Genomic DNA, 21954 nt, shown 5'->3' on the forward strand with positions numbered 1-21954 from the left:
GTAGGCTATTTCTTCTTGACAGCTGGCCCTATTAGTATTCAGCATCAAGAAAACCAGGAAGATCTTTAAACTGGAATTGTCAGTGTTAGACTTGTTGATGTTGGCTTATTCTTGCTCCTTGGGGACCTGGAATACTTGAAGTTTTGTATCTAGCTGAGACTCACTATCTAGCCTCTTCTCATATTACCCCCAGAACCTATATAAAAAAATAATGATACCTGGTAGCAAGATAGTACTTTGAATTGAATTTGAGGCTCAACTCAAGCATATACAATGCTCGTTGGACCATATACAGCATAAATAGCTTTAACTGTCAGCAGATCTGATTAAGGAACCATTCCCCCAGCACCCTTTTCCTAGCCTGGAAAACCTGTGTCCTTCCTTTCTATACTCTCACATAATGCTGGGAATGGCAGGACCGAACGCAACTTATTCTGCCTTACTGGGTGACAGAAGAGGAAGTTCAGGTTTCCATGTGGTCTAGGAGATGGTCTAGGGATTGTCCTGTCCCAGTTAGTGGTGCTCATAACTAAGGAAGGGAAGAGAGAGAAGGCAGAGTGCCCCATCTCCATCCCGTTCTCTAGCAATTGTCTGAAGCTCCTGTATGGGAAGAGTAAGGGAAGCTTGGAAAAGAGCAAGACCAAGCAAGACCCTAGATCTACAACACTGTAAGCCAGCTTGCATTCGAAGTGCATGTGTGTGTGTGTGTATGCTTGTATATATGTGTGTGTCTGTATATATATGTGTATATGTGTGCATGTGTGTGTCTGTATATATGTATATATATATATGTATATGTATATATATATATGTATGTATGTGTGTGCCTGTGTGTGTGTGTGTGTATATATATATATATATATATATATATATACACACATACACATATATGTGTGTGTGTGTATGGAGTATGTACGCCTATGTGTGTGTTTGTGCATGGGAGTTCATGCAGATGAGGCATTAATGAACCTTGCTGTTGGTCCTCAGATATTGCCACCTTGTTTGTTTTTTGTTTTTGAGAGAGGCCATAGATTTGCCTGAGCTCAGTGATTAGGCTAGATGGGTTGGCTGGTGAGCGAGCCCTGAGGATCGTCCTGTCTGCACGTCCCAACACTGGGATCACAAGTGCACAGCACCCTGGGTTCCTAAGCTTCTGCAGCAAGCACTTTATTGACTGAGCTGAGCCACCAGCCCAAATATACTTCCTAAGAACTATTAGCTGAAATGCACACTGATTCAACAGGTCCATTTGAGAGAAAGTAGCAGCTTGCCCTTGTAAAACTTGTAAAGTTAAATGTATTAGAAATAATGTGGGCATGTACAGAAGTGTTCCTTCCTCCGCACGTGGTTAGAGTCACAGTTAAGTTGTAAGAGCGTCTGTGGTCTTATCTTGGTTTTAGTGTCGGAGTCCAGACCACCGGTCTTGGGGCTGTATTTTCATTTGCGTAGGAGCTGAGGACACATCCCATAACATATGGTCCATAAGAGAGAATGGCGCTGTTTAAACTGCTCTTGTGTTTTGTCCCCCAGTTGGGCAATCGTGCTTCCTTGTTTGGTTCTCGGATAATTAGTTAGTCCACATGGCGCTGGGATGGATAGTGTAACTTTTTACCTATTTACCAATGAGAACATTGCCTATTGGGTGGCTCACAAGTATCATCATTAGGTGCTTCTATGGAGGGAGCTTCTTGTGGGTAGAATGAAGGGGGAAGCATGTGTAATATTCAGAAAGGAGGTGTTCAGGGATGAGAAGAAATAATTTGTTTCTATCATACCTGTCCGGTACAAATTCAAGGCAGCCACTAGAGAATTTGCTGTTGCATTTGGACTGACTGGAACAGTAACAGTAAAATATTCATTAGTCAAATAGCTTTGAATATGACAGTTTGAGCGAATTTTTATGAATGATAAACTCTGGCCTTTAAATGCTTCTGAAGTCATTTACAGTTAGGCATGTGTGACACATGCACCCCTTTCCCATGCTGGCAGCGTTTGGATTCACAGTGGACAAATGTGTGAATACTTTTTATAGTGCAGGCTACCGTTCCCTAGGAATGTACTATATTCTCTTCCTGTTGTGCTGTCACTGATAACAGAGGACGGTACAGTTATGGGAGGGGGGGGGAAGCTTTGTGCTAATTTGTATGTAAGTATGAATTTCATTTATTCTGTGGAAACAGGGAATCTGCTTTTGATCCCAAGTGGCTTGGGTGTGTCACAGATACAGAAAGGCCCAAAGAGTGCCTGAGCGAGAAGGGGCCTATGTGTTCGACCCAAAGAATGATCCGGGAGAAACATTTATAACGTGGGTGACTGTCTTAGATGGGGTTTCTATTACTTGTGTCTTTCCTAGGGTTTCTATTGCTGTGAAGAGACATGATGACCACAGCAGCTCTTACTAATGAAAGCGTTTAATTGAGGCTGGCTTACAGGTTCAGAGATTTTGTCTATTACTGTCATGCAGGAAGAATGACAGCATGCAGCCATGATGCTGGGGACGGCTAAGAGTTCTACATCTTGATCTGCAGACAGCAGGAAGATACTGCCATCGTAGGCCTAGCTTGAGCATATGAGACCTCCAAGCCCACCACCACAGTGACTTCCTCCATACAACCTAATAGTGCTACTTCCAACAAGGCCACACCTCCTAATAGTGCCACTCCCTGTGGGCCAAGAATACAAAAATGATCCATTCCTATTCAAACCAGCAGAGTGATGATCAGGTTAATGGCTAAGTCAGAAACTGCAGTATATGTTTTAGTCTCTGTGTTGTATTAAATGCTTCTAAATGATCTTTGGCTCTTAATGAGAGGGAGAGCCTTTTGTTAATGGCAAGGGTTTCTTCTGGGATATGTCTAAGTTTCTGTTAGTTATTTTTGCCCTCTCAAAACATGATCTCAGGGTTGCTGGAGAGATGGCTCAGTGCTTAAAAGCACTTGTTGCTCTTGCAGGGGTGCAGTTTCTAGGCACCCCTGTTGGGAGGCTCCCAGCTGCCTGTAACAGCTTTACTGGATCTGAGACTCTTTTGGCCTCCGTAGGACCTGCACACATGTGACATGCGCATAAATAATTATTTTAGAAGATGCAATCACATTTTGTTGGGGTTGTGACTATTATTCATGTTTTAAAGTTTTTAATAAAATGCTTTTGTTAAAAACTTCCCGGTTTTGGTCTGAGAGTTGTGCTAATTTCATTTCCTTGACCCTTCCTGCTCTCCCCTGGGGACCAATGCAATACTTAGCAACAGTTCTCTCTGATGCGGGTCATATGGGCTTCAGCAGAGAGAAACACTTGTTTGCATGCTTTAGGTAGGTTTTATTACAGGTCATTTGCTGTTGTTTTTGTAACCGTGGGTGTTTCTCTTGCAGGTAGCAGGTTGAGGGCAATTCTCCATGAATGTACGTCACCATGATGATGACCGACCAGATCCCCCTGGAACTGCCACCTCTGCTCAATGGGGAGGTGGCCATGATGCCCCACTTGGTAAACGGAGAAGCAGCTCAGCAGGTCGGTGAGCCTTGAGGGACCGTGTGGGAAGCAGAGGAATATTTGCCTTATCTGGGGATTCATTGGCCTTTGCTTTTTGAACTTTGCTGTTCTAGAAAAGTTTTTTTGTTGTTGTACAATTTCTGTATTATTTTTTAAAATATCTGAAAAAAATTTTGAGCTCCAAAACTCTTTCCTCATTCAGCTAGTATTCTATTAAAACAAAACAAAACAAAAACCAAGAATTAAGCTTTAAAACAATGACTCATTGTGAGGCTGTTCATTCCTTTAGTGTGCTTGGCAAATCTGTGTGACCTTGATTAGAAGATGCACAAGCCAAGGTGAGACAGCTCTTCTCCGCTGGCGGAACTCCTGGGGTTCCATGTGACGGCACTTTCAGATGCCACTCCTGTGTCACTCCCAGCTTAAGATCATGGCACACAGCAGCTATTCAGAGGGTCAGCTGTGCTGCATTGAGGGACAAACCAACCTGTAAGGACAACTGTGTTTACATCCTTGGGACTGAATTATTCCTAGTAACGCTACGTTTTCAAAAAAGTGATTATAAGTAATTGCATAAATATTTTTCCTTTGTACATTGCTTAAGCACAAACGTACTTGTTTTTTTGAATGGTAAAGTTGAAAAATAGTTATCCAGAATATATCAATAATTCCAGTAAGCCCAATGGTCATCAGTCTGACAGGAGTCTGTGCCTCCCCCACAGCATGGCCTGTCGCTGACAGTCTTTGTCACGTACCTAACACGTACTTTGGATGCCTGCTGATGGGTATGACATTGCTACTCAGTCATTTATTAGTTTCTTCTGTACTAGATTGTGACTCTCTTAAGAACAAAATAAATCTAACTGGGACCAGAGAGAGGGCCTCAGCCAGTCAGAGCATTTGCGGCCTGCACTGTTGTTCACTATTAGATCCCTAACACCCATAGTGGGTGAGCTACCTGTACCTCCAGCTTTGGGGAAGCTGCCATCTTATTCTGGCCTTCATGGGTACTGCACTCGAGTACATATGCACATACCTGCTCACATCAAATAAAAATAAAATGAATCTTAATAAACAAAACAAAACACGTACACCTAACAGGTAGTTGATAAGCATTGGTTGTTAGGGTAAGGCTCATTCCTTCCCACCCCAATTGGAATGTCTCTCTCGGTCTGGATCAGACTCTATCATACTGTGTAGTATCTTCCGTTTTATACAAGGTTAAACAGCCATACTGCACCCATCCATGCAAGCCCCCCTTCCCGCTGCCCTCCCCATCTTCAGCTGTGCAGTCTCTACAGTGGTCTTCTCACTGTCCACAGTTTGAATTTCTTTCTATCCTGTGGATCATCCATCTGCAGTGCCTGCTTTGTTCATACCTTGCCACGTCTGTTTCACTTCTGCAACTGCCTGGGCCCTGTGGCCATACCTAGCTGGTGCCCATGCCTCCCAGGTGTGCACGCCTCGCTGGGTGTGCATGCCTCACCAGTGTCCGTGCCTTGCTGGTGCATTGCCGGTGGCAGCCTTGCTGGTGAGCACGCCTCGGTAGTGCCTGGCGGTTGTTTTCACTGCATCTGCTTCTGCTTTTTTGTCCGATTCTCTATACAGAAGCTGGAGCTGTCTTCCCAAAATATAGTGTTTCATTGCTTACTCAAAGCCACCCTGTTTGTCACCCTTGGAGCAGAGCCTGTCTCATAGCCTGCCACCCTTGCCTGGCCAGTCTGGCCTTTTGCTCCATCCCTGGCCGTTCTCTAGTGTTCTAGGTGTTTGTGGAAAGCTCTGCTAATTTTACTGTGAGCAGTTTCAAGATACATTGCTCTGTCTCCTTCATTTTTACTAATTAAAAGACATTTAAAATCCAAGGTTTTCAAATGTAATTAGCTTGGAAAGTAGCTCCAGACCCCTGTTGGCTCACGTAGCCAGGCTTCCCAAAGCCACCTTTTCGCGTTGCTGTGTCCTGTTTTTTCTGTTTTGTTGATTTCGTCCTCATTTGTATGATTCAGTTCTCCCAGAGCAGCCTTTTGTAGCTTATTAGCTAGCGCATAAAGAGCCCTCAGTTTTAGAATTTTCCAGTCTTCCCTTCAAAAGTGAACTCCTTCCCACAGAGACTTAACTCAAGAGCGAGAAGATGACGGGGTGTTCCCAGAAGACCGCATGGCATCCCCCTGCCCTGTGCCTTTGACTATTCAATAAGTAGAATCTGCCTTAATAAATTTGGTCCATTGGGGAGAGTTCTAAAAAGCTAAAAGTGGAAATTTTACTAATTTATGTATTTTATAAATAGATACCAAGCTTTTTCCAAATGAAGGGTACACTTAGAAAATATCACAGGGGCCTCGGAGAAGCCTCAGTTCCATCTCCAGAACTCATGTATTAAAAACCACTAGGAATAGGGCGTCTGCTCGTGATTCTAGCACTGGAGTGGGGGACAGGAGGATCTACGAGGCTTCCTGGCTAGCCAGTTTAGACTAATTGGCAAGTTTCAGGCCAGGGAAAGACTGTCTCAAAATAAAGTTGCCTGTGTCTTAGTGACAGCAATGGAGGCCACCTGTGCTTTTGCATAAACATGTACATGTGCATACAATATGATGGAGATTGTTTCAGTCTTAATCTAACTGTTAGATATATGTTGAAGCATTAACATTTACAGTTAACTATTTGGTATTAATGTAAAATTCTCTTAAAGGGGAACATTGTTTAGTGAACAAACTTTTTTTTTTTTTTTGAGTCAGTGTTTCTCTGTTTGTAGCCCTGGCTGTCCTGGAACTCACTCTTGTAGACCAGGATGGCCTCGAGCTCACAAGTCCTCCAGAGTCTGCCTCCTAAGTGCTGGAATGCGTGTGACATCACTGCTTGGCAGTTTGAAATATTTCACTCATCAGGTCTAGACTAAGATCTATCATGCCTGGATGATGCATCTCCGTCTCTCACTGTGGCTCTGCCCAGACAGTGGCCTGTGTGACCACTTTCCTTCGTTTTTGTGTCCCCGAACATCCCCAGCCTATGTCTCCTTCATCTCTTTAGCTTCTACTCCTTCCTTTGGATGGACCTACCGTCTGCATTGGTGTGACACAACTTGACAGAAGCAACTAGCAGAAAGGGTTTGTTTTGGTTCAGTTTGAGGGTGTAGTTCACAACAGTAGGGGGGTCAAGGCAGTAGGTAGGTCAGTGTGCGAGGCAGTGGGGCCACCTCCGGTCCATGAGAGAGCAATGGATGCTGGGGCTCATTCAGTGCAGTTCTCTAGCCCACTCTTCTACCTCAGCTAACCTCGTAGAAGCTCTCATAGACACGCGCAGGGTCCATCTCCTAGGTGATGCGCCCGAGATCCTGCACCTTGACAGTTGATGGCTGTTTCTGCTTCCGGGATGCTCTGAACAGCAAGGCGTCTGGAGAGAAGCTGATGACTTGATCCCCGAGTTCACCGAGGGTCAGTCGCAGCGGGCAGGGCTGAGCTGGCTGCTCCTTTACACTGCTAGCATTACGCACAGGGCATTTAGTAAATGGTCTCTTTATCATGTTTCTTATTTCTGTCTTCCTTTTTAAACTTTGAGAATAATCCTTGTTTTTAAGCATTTTATTTTATAGTTTGAAAGTTTTTTTGAGGAAGTTAACCTTCTGAAATGTAAAAACAAAACAAAACAGAACAAAACAAAACAACCTTTGTGGGTCTTGCCAGCCCAGGGTAACACGCCTTCTACTTGTTCTGGTTCAGTATGTTAAAGAGAGCTCATTTCCAATTCCCCTGACTTGGATCATTCCCAAGGGCTGACCTGTAGCACTCCATTTTGTTGAGAAGTTTTTTTTTTTTTTCTTCTCATTTCTTTTTTTTTTTTTCTTTTTTTTCTTGTTTGATTTCGAAATCTTGCTTCCCTAGGACAGAATCCATAGCCAGAGTTTTTTTGGCATGCTTTTGTCTTCTAGACGGCATATTAGACGGAGAACTTTCCATGTTTCAGACAGCGCTAGCTTGCTTGCTCGTCACAGTGTGTCAGCGCTCCACACAGCATGCCTTTGACGTCAGATGTTCCCTCCCAATTCCTTGACCTTTTCCATTTTGAGATCTTCTTAATTACACTTCCCTGACAGCTTCCCTCTTCCTTTAAGTGTTTACAACGTCATACAGCACAGGTTTGACCTCATGTAGAGCTGTGTGTGTACAGTGGGCCTTTTCTACTTAAGATCCAGTGGGGAGGAAGTCTTATAATTAATGTAGTGGATAAAAATAGACAAACAACTTTCGCTTATCCAAATGAGAATGAGACCAGCCATCAGAATACAGGCCCCTGCTTTATTGCTGAATGCAATATGTCCTCTTCGGACAGAATCTCCTTTTAAGCTGGAACTCCCAGTGAGGCAGAGCATGGTTTGGGGCCACACTCCCCTCTGTCCTGATACATGAAAGACGCACAGCTTGTGCTTATGTTAAGCATTCTTTCCAACTGCTACCTGCTTCTTTCTACCGTTTAGATCCATCGAGATTGCACGTGGCAAGGAGTAGAGGGCAGAATTTATGGGACGGCTTATGGACTGACTGAGTAATAGATACATTCATTTTAATAAGTGTTTACAAAAGTCTTCTGTGCCAGCACCGTCTTAGGGGCTGGAGACACAAACACGAATAGATGCTGCTCTTGCCTGAAGGGAACGAGCAGGTTAGTTGGATAAATACAACCCCGGATGCTGTATTTACACACATGCTAAGCCAGCATAGACGATAGACCAGAGCATAACGGAGCAAGCTGGGCACGGGAGGTGGAGCTTGCTCAAGAGCTTCCCTGAATGGAGAAGTTAATGGAGAGTTAACTCCATTAACTTCTTTAATGGAGAGTTCAATGGAGAGTTAATATTTTAAGTTCACCATGAGCAAATCTTTCCTCAATAGATTTTGATTTTTCTTTCGTGAATGTTCTTGTATGCATGTTTGTGTGTAGGTACACATGTGTGCATGTCTACACAGAGGGTGGAGGGCATTTTTGGTCATTACACCAGGAACACAGTCTCCTTCATTGAAATTGTCTCTCATTGGCATGGAACAGGCTAGGCCAGATGCTGAGGCTGGTGCCTTTCAAGGCAGGTGCCTTATCCACTGAGCATCACTCTCTCTATACCCTGCCCCCTCCAAAACAACAATAACAACAACAACAAAACAACAACAACAACAAAGGTCTGATCTCATTTCTTGAGACTTTGCTTTCAGTAATTTTTTTGTTAGAAATTCTGCTTGACCATCAGTGTTCCACTATGGTGGTTGGTCCCCCCCAGCCCTGTGTTGGGTATACTGCAGTATCACAGACTCCCTGAGATTGGAGAGGCCAGCATTCCTTACGCAGTAGTGTGCCAGCTGCAAAAACACTTACTCCTGTCACCAGGACCTCCCTGCAACTGTAGAAAAGGCGTGTGTTTATCCAGTCTGTGGTCTGATACCCCAGCTCTTCCAGTCCCCCTGCAGAGGCTGTCACGAGGCACTGGCTGTGTAGAATCCCAGCCTTAGGAGAAGAAATGTTGATGTGTGTTATCTCAGGCATTGTTAGATCCAGCTCCCACAATAATTAGGACACACAGCATGTAATTATGACAGTTCTGGGCTGTCTGGCTTGAGAGACACTTCACAATCGAATTAGCCAAAGGCAACAGTAGTCTACAGTAGCCTGCAAACAAAGCAGCTGAGCTGCCTTCAAAAGGAGGGGCTGAAGGAAACCCACTGGCGTGACTGGGCCGCAGAGGCAGGCTGGGATCCTCTGATAGTTCTAGCATCACCACTGCAGCTCACTGCTGACTTTGTCTGATTCCATTTCATTAGGCAGTTCATGTCTGTCTTGTTCAAGCTGTGGCCCACATCTATGGCTGCATACAGGAAATCTTTTTGAACGGATAAAAGATGAAAGAAATAAACAAATTGTATTAATTTAAAACAGTTTGAAAAAACTGGCCACTTTTTGAATATGCCGTAAGCCTTTAAAAATAAAATCTTTTATTTATTGTTTTTGGACATGAATGCTTGTGCGTGTGCATACTCTCTCAAGTGTGTGTGTGTGTGTATGGTGCTTTCATGTCATGAGTGTGCATGTGTATGGACGTTGGAGGACTTCTGTGGAGTCGGCTCCTCTTTCCATCTTTCTGGGGGTACAGGAGTTGAACTCAGGTTATTAAGTTTGGGTGGCAAGTGCCCTTCCCTGCTGCACCATCTCACTGGCCCCTTTCCTCTTCCTAAAACTTCATTTACTTTATTAATGTTATAATGTCTGTGCATTTCTTTTGGGTAATAGTTAAAAGAAAAAAAAAAGGAGACTTATTTGCCAAATAATTGGCCTTCTATGTCCCTGTGTTTCTTATTCTCAGATTCACCCAGCTGCTATGGATTGAAAATATTTACAGAAATGAAGGCAAATAATGTCTGCACCAAACATTTCCAAGCAACACGTTTCCTTTGTTATTACTCCCTAAATAATAATGCCATGTAACACATTTACATAGCGCTTGCACCTAGAGCCATATTAAAGTTGGCAGGAATATGCACGAAGGTTACAGCAGATATTCTCCCTTTTGTTGGGTTGTTTTGGGTTTTCAGGACAAGGTCTTTGGCATTCCCCACCAGCCAGTGACTTGGATGGCCTTGAACCCCACACGCACTCTTGCCTCTGCTGGCTAGGCCCTTTTCATGAGGGACCTGAGGCTCTTTAACTTTTGGTGGCTACTGGTGAAGGAATGGGCCAATTTGCCCCCCGCCCAATTTCCGTTAAATCCAGAAGAGCAACTGTTGATAAAATGGGAAGACTCCGGCATGTTCCTGCTTCTGTGGGAGGCCAGAAGGTCTGACAGCACACGTGGGTTTCTAAGACAGCAGCAGTTGACTGACAGGAGTAACTGGCCCCCTGGGGGCATGGCCTTCACCCGGCAGTGTCACCACACCGTGCTTGGCCTGTGAACTTAACTCAGTTCCATGTGAACATTTTAAACTTCTTCACTTGTGACATCCCATCTTATGTGTCAAATTTGATTCTTTGACAAGACAGTTTTACATCTGTATACTGTACTTTTATTATTATGGGAGTCTCATTCCTGTTCTTAGGCACCTCTGTTGTACACAGACAGTGCAACCTCTCTCTGTTGGCTTTGCTTGGTGACACAGATTGGGAAGCAGGAGGCTTGGGATGCCTGGCTTCAAAAGGCTTCTTCTGTCACCCCTCCTACCAACTAGGGCTCATTGGTTTTGACCCCTGTTTTTAACGAGTGACGTCTGAGCTTCCATACTAAGCACACACCAACCCTGATGCTGTTGTGGTTCTTCAGTTACAGTCCCCGGTCGGGGGACAGCCAACAGTTTGAAGATTCAACTGTTACATAGGTGAAGACGAGGATTCTTTACACAAAGTCTTTATTGAGATTTTTTTTTTTAAAGCACACCTTCTGTTACTGCCTAGATGAAGTGTTTGTTTGTTTGTTTGTTTGTTTGTTTGTCTTTTTGTTTTGTAAAACATACACCTTAGTTTTCCTGGTGCAGAGGTGAAATACTCTTACAGAAGCAAGTTAAGGAGGAAGGCTTTCTTTGTCTTAGCTCACAGTACAGGGGTTGGTCCTTCCCGGCAGGGCCGTCCAGAATGCAGGGGCAAGAAGCAGCTGTCACATTTCTGACCTCTAATGTTTTGGTTTGAAAATCTCTTTGTCATGTTGAATGTTTCATCATACAGTAAGAATAATTTACATGTGTTGGAAGATGAGACTTTTCTATATCCAGACTTTTCTAAGACATATGTTAGTACATAATTGTTTCTGGTAGGCATTTTGTGCTCAAATGATAGATGTAAAATCTTGACTATGTAAATAGATGCTATACTCCAAACATGGCCATAGCAAGCAAGACACTGTGCAGTTCGCAGCATGAATCTCCACATGCCAAATGGACATATTCATCATTTTCCCCCTCTCTTTGCCTTTCCATATGTAAAATATACCTTTCTAAGGAGGTTGCAACTAATGTGCCATCTCATATCTAGGTGACCTGGGTTCAGTTCCCTTGAGGTTATACCACTTCCACTGCTTACACTACCATTGGCCACGCAGTCAGTTCTTGCTTAGCCCTAATGTTAGAACTAGAAGCGCCCTTGAAGCATCAGAATTCCCTGCTGCTTTGGTCTCTTGTTTATACTGGCAATTGCTTCTCAGGCTCAGGCTGTATCTTCTTCTTCTTCAGAGATCACCATCATCAGATCAGATTGTCTGAAAGAAGGAGCATGTTTTTGAGCTGCAAGTGTTCCCTCACCTGAGCAGTTAGTTTCCCGTCCCCCTATCCCTGCTCCTGGTAGGATTAGAGAGGCCTTTGGATACAACGGACAGACCTTAGCAGGTCATCTTCTTTGCAAGTAATTGGGCCAACTCAGACAACAAAGAACCCAAAGCAAGTGTGGTCAGAGTTTGGGGTTCGCTTACTGAAGAGTACACACTCGGAAAGCAGCTCCCCCAAGAGATAGGTGTCACACAGCCTAATTGTGTAATAGCTAATCTCACTACAAGTCTGATGTACGTCACACAACATTGATTTCCATTGATTGATTGATTGAAGATGTCAGGCATGGGGCTGTCAGGACAGCATGTGACATAAGATTCAGGTCAACGTCTAATCTAAAACTAGATACAGTTATCTCTTGTTTTGTCTGTCTCTTCCTTACTACCCAGTTGTAGCCTTAGCATCCTCTCTGCTAGAGGGAAAGGAGGCAGGGAAAGGAATCAGACTCTGGATTTTCCTAGATCCTGTCTGCAAATTGTATCTAGGAGGTAGACATAATTAAAAATTTTTAAAGATTTATTTATTTATTACATACACTGTAGCTGTCTTCAGACACACTAGGACAGGGCATCAGATCCCATTACAGATGGTTATGAGCCACCATGTGGTTGCTGGGAATTGAACTCAGGACCTCTGGAAGAACAGTCAGTGCTCTTAATGGCTGAGCCATCTCTCCAGCCCCCCACAATTAAATTTTTATAAATGTATATAAGCTGTAGCAGTTTTTTAAGGACCTGGGGTATTGGTGGAGTATAGACTTGGATGGTAGAGGATACCTTCCACCAATAGTGGGTATCCCTATGGCATTACTTCTTAGACTCTCTTCTATTTGTAAAGTGGGTTGCTGTGGTTGGGTGCTTCACACCCTCCTACCTTCCAGTAACTGTCCTTCTGCCCCAGGCTACTTCAACCCCTCAGTGAACTTGTCTTGAAGACACATGCCAGGGATGAGGACCTTCTGGCAAGAGGGACAGTGGCTGGTTCTGTGTTGGTTACTCTGGGGTAGCTCAGGGATACTTAGGATAAAAGTCTGAATTTGCCTCTTGAACATATTCTCTTGTTTTAGCAATGCAATAGATAAGATAAAGGTCAGATGTGTTTGCTTAGACCCCTAGTTTCCTTCAAGTTCAAGTGGGATTTGTAAGCTTGCTGGGCACTGGAAAAATTCTAGTCTCAACAACTTTTAGTTGAATGGATGCTTATAGACAGTGACTTGAGCTGTTGCAAAGTGTGAATTTTATTTCAAAGTTTGCTTTCTTTGCTTCTCCCGAAGCAAGGGAAGGGACAGTCATAGCGGAGGGCTCCTGCTGGGGTAGAGGCTGTGCTAAGCCCTTACTTAGTTCATCATTTAGCGGTCACATAGCATGTAAGGTGAAGGCCTGCGTATTTCTAGACTAAGCTTGAGGGGGAAAGGTGAAGGGTTTGCAGCTGGCAAGTCACATGGCTGGGACTTGATCTCACCCAGGGCCTCTTCTAGGAAGTTCCAAGAAGGAGGATATGCCTGGCTTGTGCCCTTTTATATCTGTATTGTGCAGGTAGGCAGTTAGATGGAGTTTTGCATGGTAATACATTACACAGTTTACTATTCCTCTTGGCTTTGGGGAGAGGGCTCAGTGGCTAAAGCACCTGGTGTGTCACATAAGCGAGGACCCAAGTTTGTATCTCCACTACTCTTGTAAAAGCTAGGCATGGTCACACCTGAAATTCTAGTATTTGGGAGTCAGGGAGTTGAAGACAAGTGGATCTGACCCCATTAGCTTGCTGTGCTGATCAGTTGGTGAGCTGTGAGTTCAGGGAGAGACCCTATCTCAGAAAATAAGGAAGAGAGCCAGTAGAGGAAGGCACCTAATACTGACTCTGGTCTTCACAAGTATGTATGTGCAAAAGAGAATATTCATGCGCTCTCTCCTCCTCCTCCCCCTCCCCTCCCCCTCCTCCTCCTCTTCCTCTTTCTCCTCCTCCCCCCTCCCCCCATATACCCCTTCATTAGTTCCTGTAGTTATGATCCCTATGTTATTTTCAAGATCTGGCAAGTGACTAAGTGACTGGCTCTGTGACATGAGATCCAAGCCACAATGTGAGTGTCTGGAGGCTTGATTTTTCCTTTGGAGTGGGAATCAAGGCTTTTCAGATTCCAGCCCAGGTCTCTGTCGGGTCCCAGAAGTTTTATCAGGAATGATTCTTTCCCTGAGATGGTCAGCAGTTCCCTTTTGAGGTCAGCACTGTGAGAGTTCTGGTGAGCAGAGAACTGGACCTCTTCCTTGAGGGTGTGGGTGAGTGGACAGGGGCCTCTCACCTCTGCTTTCCTTCCAAACCCACCCTTCATTTTCACTTAAGAGTGGAGTCACTGTAGAGGCAGGATTGGAGACTCGGGAGTCCTCTGTGTAAGACTTGGAACTAGCCAGGGTTCTGGTGGTGGCACATGCCTTTAATCTTAACACTCAGGAGGCAGAGGCAGGCAGATGTCTGAGTTTGAAGCCAGCCTGGTCTACAGAGTTCCAGGATAGCCAGGGCTACACAGAGAAACTCCATCTTCTGACCCCTGACCCCACCACACCTCTCCCTTCCCCCCAAAAAAATGAGAGAAAAGAAAAAAAGACTTGAACTCTTAGGTGATTTGTTTCTTTCTGAATTTGTAATGATTCCTCTTATGTAATGCCAGGCTGAAAACACAAACTGGGTTTTAGTCTTCAAAAGGAAGGGCTGTGACTTCTCAGCCACTCCACTGTACCTTAAAAGCTTCCCTCACTGGTCTTCGGGAGGTCGCAGTTCTTCCACGGAGGTAGGAGTCAGTGTCATGTGGGGTTTGGTTGAACTATCTTACCCTCACCCACCCGCTTGCTAGCGAGTCCCTCATTCTCTCTGTTTCAGATCAAGAAAGGGCAGCTTGGACTTTGACTCTCCTCAAGATGTTAATTACATGTTCCAAAATCATGTGTTCTGTTAAAAATCACTTACGCACAGCCTTGGAAAGAACTCTAAGCAGGGAGTTGCTTCAGGGTGCAGAATATTGTTCTGGATGCCTTGGGAAATAAATCTGGAGAGTTGGTTCATTTACCACCAAGACATCTTTAGTCAGTGTATATAAACAAGAGAAGTCCCAGCGGGCCTGGACATTATTTGTCCCAGATGGAGTTTAAACTTGGCTCACTGTGCTGCACTGATGTCATGGTACATCAGCTGGCCCCAAATTAGATGTGCAGAGAATCAGCTATGTGCTTGTGTGCACTGAGGGCTCATGGGGAGGAGGGGCAGGGAGGCTGGAAAATCTTTGTCACAGTTTTCCTTTGCACTCCGCAGAGCCTGGTGTCTGTCCTGAATTTGATCTTAGTGCAGAGAGAGGGAGGAATCAGAAGGATTGGTGATGTGCATGTTGGCATTCGCATGCCAGAAGGTCCTTGTGCTTCTGAGACTAGGAGTGTCCTGTGTCTGGATTAACATCAGTTCCTTAGTGAGGGGGCCCCTGCACTCTAACACAAAAAGGAAAACTAACTGGACAGCATTGTATCTAAGCCCCACCTCCACGGTGACAGGCTTGAACCTGTTGGATGAATTTTTACTGCTGTAGCTTATCTTCGTCCCCAACATGTTAGCTCTGTTTTTTGATTTTTGTTTTTTGTTTTTTTTTTCCACAGACAGGGTCTTATGTAGCCAAGCCTACCCTTGGACTCACTTTGTAGCCAAGGCTGGCTTAGACCTCCTGATCCTGCCTCTACCTTCCATATGCTAGACTTGGCAGCACACCCAGCCTTAAACTTTGTAATGGTTCTAGGTATCCATTTGTATAAACGTTTTTCTCTAGGGTATCCATATGTGTAATTGTTTAGGTCTTTCATCCACGAATGGTGGGTAACCTATCAATGAGTTATGTATGTTTTAGAAAGCTGAATGCTTGAAGCATCCTGAGGGATCTGAGTTGACATCTTCAGTGCGCTTTGAGAGGACAGCCACAGTGCCAGGCGCTTCTGCTGTACAATCTTTCAAAAACCTTAATTATAGGTTATGTTATCTCAAACATATTCAAGAGAAATGGGCTTAGTATCCCACAGAAACTGGACTATGAATATTCAGAGCACAATTATGCAGAACAACCAAGAGTTTTAGAAGCAAATCAAATGTAAATTAACTGATGAAAAGATGAGCCAAATGTAGTATATTTAAAAATGGAATATTACTTTGGAGAGAAAAAGAAATGAATGAGATGACATGGATGGCCTGGACAACTCATTGTTAAGTGAAAGGATTCCTTTGCATTGTGGTATTTTTGTCTTTGTACAAGATCCACCATGAGACCAGAAGTACATGTCTATTTATACAGAGACCAGAAGTACATTAAAGGGCTGGAGGAACTGAGGGAAGATGGGGTGTTGGAAATCTCCTGCCATGTTTTGCGTCATGGGTACCAACTATGTGAGTGTACCAAAAATACTTCACGTGCATAAACTGTGTGGTATGTTGCTTAGTCTCAGTAAAGATACTAATACAAAATATCTGAAACTAAGAACTGAAACACAAAGCAGCCAGATAGGATCCCTCTCCTGGATTCATAAGTCAGCAACCCTTTATTGATGGCTTGCATTATGACAATCTTAATTAGAAGTGCCTCTAGGCAGGTTGAATTGTTTCAAAGCCATAAGGCGCTTAGATTTCAGAACCTCTGCAAGTGGATGCCAGGCTCACACTCTTGCCAGGATCCAGGGAGGCTGACCGTAGCCTGAAATGCGCATGCTTGACAGGCGCAACCAGAGAGCCAGAGTTAGAGAGCAGAAACTGGGTCAGAGTGAGTATCTGTGGAAGTTTAGATTTTAGGGAGAACGTGAAACACGGCAAATTTGCTAAACTGGTTTTCTTTAATCTTCTTCACTTAACTCCGACTTGTCCATGGTAAGAAGTATTAGTCATAGATACTAACCAGGCGAGGCCTGTTCCTGTGTGCAGTGGGGAAGTAGCCTCTGCTTTCTATAGTGAGGAAATATGGGCTTTGGAGGTCAAGTGGGCCACGTGGTGGGGCCTCCTACCTGGGACCAAGCCTCCATCTTTTAGACTGACTCTTTTAACTGTATCCTGGTATCCTTAGATCCATGGTTATGCCTAAGTTGGTTAGCGGAGAGTGGCTAACGACTCAGTATGTACACCCTTCAAGTGCTCCCGAGAAAGCAGCTCTGGCCTGACCCTCACCCACAGGGAAAGAACCTCATGTGCATGGGAGCTTGTTTTTAGGGTTGACACATGGGTAGTCCTGAGGGTTATTTTTTATTTTCAGTTGGAATATTGAACTTTAGGAGATCTATTCTCCCTCCCACCCCACCCCCACCTTGTCCCCTTCTCTTTCTCTCTCTCTCTCTCTCTCTTTCTCTGTGTGTACAGCAAACATTTTAGTGAGGTATATCCTCAGCTTAGGAGATGGCTTTTTCTTATCTGCAGTTTGGATTCCTTATTCTTTTTGAGTATGTATAATATGATAAAGGTTAAATTATAATGTCAAGAAACGAGGAAGCAAACTCACTTAACTAGTTTAAAATGAAATTACTCTGGAATGAGAGTAGATCTTCTAGAGATATGATTAACTTTGGACCTGAAGAAGTCGTGTGCTGATTCTCTGTAGATTTATAATTAGATCAGTTTACCGATAAACCTTTTCCTTTGTGTCTGCACAGGAGTGGTCGGTCCAGAGACTGTCCATGGTGACTGCTATGAGCTGGCAAGAAGAAAAGGGCCGAGGCTGGTGGCTGAGAGCTTTTGAAGCTAGTTTTTTAGAGCATAAGCCAAGAAAGAGAAAGTCTAAAAGGGCCATCAGGTTTGGGAAGTACAGATGTAGAGGGCCCTGAAGTGCGTGCTTCTTAGATGTGGAGGGAGGCGGTGTCAGTGAGCGCCAGCCATACACCTGGCTCAGCCGCTCTGTAGTCAGGTGACTTTGGACCAATTTCTTTTGTGTTCTTTAAGCTTCGGTTTTCTTGTCTATTAAATTTGGTTAATAATTCCTGCTTGGAATACCATATGGGTTTGATAAATAGTTAACTTTTTAGAGTCCCCAAGGAAAACAAAACCCTGGGGAAAGGTGTTGTAAGGTAGCCCTCAGCGCACTAAATTAACTTTACAGATGTTAAATAGACTGTTTCGAGAACATTCCATCATTTATTTTGTTTAAGATTTATTTTTATTTTATATTTGTGTGTGCATCCACACACCTGTGTGTATGTTGATATGCAACTGTATGTGCATACCATGGTGGCCAGTGGTGGCCAATGGTGGCCAGAAGAATGCATCTGGTGCCCTGGAGCTTGACTTACAGGTGAGCCACCCAACATGCGTGCTAGGAACTGAATTCCAACCTTTTCTCTGTAAGAGCAGCGGGTGCTCCAACTGTGAACCTCTGGTCTTTCAAGAAAACCAGGCATTAAAACATGTGGGACCCTTTGGAAAGAGAAGCAGAATGGGAGTGTTGTCCTGCCAACTGTGCTGATGGTACAGCCGGCTGAGCCAGTGTTCGCAGAACTCACCTGTGGCTTCTTAGCTCTTACACTTTTGCAAGCTTTGGAATCTGGCTGTAGGGAGGACAGGTGAACAGGGCAAGATCACAGGTGTTCTCTTCTTTCCTGTAGTATCTCTGTGGTCTACTTACTTGATTCTTTAACCCAGGGACTTTTTTTTTTTTTTAGTATTTTTAAAAAATTTATTTATTTTATGTATGCGAGTGCTCTATCTTCATGTACACCTGTGTGCCAGAAGAGGGCATCAGATCCCATTACAGATGGTTGTGAGCCACCATGTGGTTGCTGGGAATTGAGCTCAGTGCTCTTAACCACTGAGCCATCTCTCCAGCCTCGGAGAGTGTTCTTACCATGAAGATGAGCTTTGATTGTTGGCAAACATCACTTCTCTTTTGGAGAAAAGATATTGGACTCAGAAAACAAATATGTCTATTTCAGTTATACCTGAGGGCTGTTGTGCTCTGTGCCAGGCAGATGAGAATGTCGAAGGTGTGTATGGATAGATTTAGATTTGACAATCTGAAGGGGCTGGTGTGTGAGTAGACAAATGTGTGCTGTGTGTGTATTATGTAGGTGTGTATACAGGTGTGTGCATGTAAAGGTGTTTGAGTATTTGTGTACAGGTGTGGGAGCATGTGTGTGTACTGGTGTGTGTGTGTGTGTGTGTGTGCAAAGGTATGGGGGCATGTCTATATATATACAGCTGTGGGTTTATGTGTGTGCAGGTGTGTATGTGTACAGCTGTGGGAGGTCTCTGTGTGTATGGGTGTGTATGCATGTACAAGTAGTGTGTAGACAGGTGTCTATGTGTGTGCACACATAGGCAAGAACACGTGTGTGATCATAAAATAGTTGCAGGAGAGAAGCTGCTGTCCTTTTCATGCAGCCAAGGGTTAGTTTTTAGGAGCTTTTATGGCGCTGGAGTATGGCGTAGTGGAAGTGTGCTTGCCTAGTTTATGTGAGGCTCTTGGTTTGATCCTTAGTACCACCCAAAAGTCAGGTGAAATTGAAGGAAAATGCTAGACAGGCTACAGAAGCCTTCTTCACAGGGAACCCCTTCTGCAGTCTTCAGGCTTTATCATATCTCCCCCAAGGTAACCACTGGGTAATGAGAAATGTGGGCCAGATGGAGAAGTGTTTATACCTGTAACTGCTCAGAGCCATGTGGGCCTCACAGTGTGGTAAATGGAGAAAGCTGCAGAAGTGGCAGAGGCTCTCCTCTCCTGCTATGGCTCTTGATCTTCTGGGTACCAAATAGAACTCCCAGGAAGCTGCAGAGGCAATGTTTCACCTTTGATCAAGTCAGTACTGCTCTCCCAGAGAGGCTTCTCGAATGGACTGATTCTCTGCAGGGCTTTACTCAGGTGATGGTGATGGCAGCGGTGGCCGTGGCATGTTAGAGAAAACCTTGATGTAATTCCCCATGCACTGTCCGCCTCTCCCTGACCCTTTTATATTCTTGTTTTATTTTATTATGTTTTGTTTTGTTTTCTGGAGACAACATCCCTCATTGGCCTGGGATTTGGTAAGTCTGCTCATTTGGCTGCTTGGCCAGCAGGCACCAGGAATCTGTTTGTTTCTGTCTCACTGGAGTAGGGCTTTTGAGCACACACCATCACACTTAGAGTTTTCCATAGATGCAAGTTCTGAGCCTCTTCCTCACGTACTTGTGCTTACAAGCTGAGCACCTTACCAGCTAAGCCACCACCATCCTGAGGCTTAATGCTTCTATTTTTCTTTATTAATTGATTTTTGAGACACCATCTCACAGTGTAACCCCAGCCCGCCTGGAGCTTGCTATAGAGACCTGGTTATTCCACACTCAACCGCAGTTTGCCTCCTTCTGATGATAGTCTATTTGAGGCAGAGGTCAGGAGCTTGCCTTTAGGGTAGAGTTGCCTCCAGGCCTAGCCTTAGCTTCCTCCTGTCCTGTTTCTTTCCTCATGAGTAAGAAGCAGTTAGATTGACAGTTATGAAGGAAGAGCTGCAGGGTCTTCCTCCAGCCTGTCCCTTGGGTGACGCAGTTATTTCTAGAGTGCTGCATTAGCTTTTTGCTCTGTTGTATTCTAAGTCTTATTTTCTGTATCTTTGGTATTTAGCAAGAATGGAGAGTTGCTGTCATCCATTGCCTTGCTAACCTGCCTCATGCTTATTTCAGACTTCTTGACTCCGACGGCCCTTGCAGTTGGAGCAGCTCTGATGAGGCCATGTAGGCCGAGGTTTGAAGCATTCCTGCTTCCTGCTCTGACAGCTTGGCTCTGTGTCAGTGTCTCTGGGAAAGGAAAATCTGTGATTAAGATCCTTCTCTTCCCCTTTAGAAGAGACAGCACAGCGTGAGTTGGTTTAATACTGACTTCGAAAAGCAGGAAATGGCCAATGAATGAACAGAAAACGATGAGGCTGAAGGGCTTCCCAGGGATAAATTTACTCCGATATTCTGCTAAGTGGACATAGCATCTAAAGGGGACTCTTAGCAGCTATGCTGGGGGAGGGCCGTGATGGGAAGAGCGGGGTGAGGCAGAAGAGAACTGACATGCATGGCTCAGAAAGTTCGCTGTTCCTGGCCTGCCGGGATGTGACTCACGCTTCTCCAGGCTGTGTGATGCAAGGCCTGGTGCCGGTGGCTCATTCACGCCTGTGGTTAGGACAGGCCACTGGGCTGCTGCGGAGTCAACGCTTTATTTTTATCTCTGTCATTGACAGTGACAGTGGCACAGTGGTCAGTCTCTCTCAATCAAGTCAAATGCTTTCTCCTAAAAATACCCAGGGGCCAGTTCACTACAGTGTGCTCCAGCCAGTTCACTACAGTGTGCTCCAGCCAGTTCACTACAGTGTGCTCCAGCCAGTTCACTACAGTGTGCTCCAGCCGTGGCTTTGCTCTTGTGGGGAGAGAGATTGCTATTAGGGGGCGTGAGCTTCACCTCCTTTCTAAGGTAGCTTGGTAGATTACAATCTGGTTGCCATAGCAACTCAGCAGCAGTGAAAATTACATGAACTAAACATCCGAAGAGATGCTTAAAAGCCATTTATCTGTCATCTTCCTGAAGAAGTGAGGGAGAAGGGATTAGGCACTGAACTCTGTAAGCTGAGGGGTGTTTGAGCGAGGACTACACACACACACAGACTTGACAAACAGACTTCAGAAGAGGTGGGTGCTTCCAGATCATTCTTTGAATTGTGTCCTGGTGTCACTGGTTACAGAAAATTGTTTCAAGCAGTGTGGTAGGCAGAGTGTGACATCACTTCAGAAATCCTATTTCTTGCCTGGCACTTTCCATCCTTAGTATTGGTGAGTGGTATTTTCAGGCCATTGCGGATGGTTGTGTGGAGCTGGTATATGAACTTGGGGTTGTCAAAGAGAAGTGAGATTTACTCCACAGGAGGAAACACATGCCTGATGCTATAAATCTGACCAAGACTGCTCAGCTGACAGCCATCCCAGGGGAGCATCTATTTCTATATTTTGCGAAGTGGACATAGTATCAAAACGTCCTCTAAGTTTTTGTCTTTCTCGATTAGTGTTCAGACCTCACCAGAGAAGTTTTTATGTGCAGTAGATGTCGGTTAGCCAACTCAAAACTGTTCAGGATGTAGACTGTAAGTCTCTCTGGAGTGCTCAACTCTAAGTGGCACATCTGTCACACTCCCTTTACCCCAGGACTTGGGGACCATCATAGAAGAGGGGGCAA

At 44.6% G+C, this 21954-nt stretch overlaps 1 protein-coding gene across 7 annotated transcripts in view; it reads left to right on the forward strand.

Moving 5' to 3' along the window:
• The window catches only part of Fndc3b (fibronectin type III domain containing 3B), a 293906-nt gene that overhangs the window by 64894 nt on the left and 207058 nt on the right, over positions 1 to 21954 (forward strand). For 4 of the 7 annotated variants that reach the window (XM_029475079.2, XM_029475085.2, XM_021157455.3 and 1 more), the window contains exon 2: positions 3369 to 3507. In XM_029475079.2, coding sequence (XP_029330939.1) covers positions 3397 to 3507 — 111 coding nt within the window. In that variant the 5' untranslated portion in view covers positions 3369 to 3396. Of the gene's footprint in view, positions 1 to 2457; positions 2724 to 3368; positions 3508 to 21954 lie in introns of those variants that run through there. The other 3 variants (XM_029475081.2, XM_029475084.2, XM_029475082.2) reach the window with 3 other exon arrangements.

This window comes from Mus caroli, unplaced genomic scaffold (genome assembly GCF_978045245.1).
Source record: "Mus caroli unplaced genomic scaffold, Mus_caroli_1 scaffold_3, whole genome shotgun sequence".
In the NCBI taxonomy this organism is placed as follows: Eukaryota; Metazoa; Chordata; class Mammalia; order Rodentia; family Muridae; genus Mus; species Mus caroli.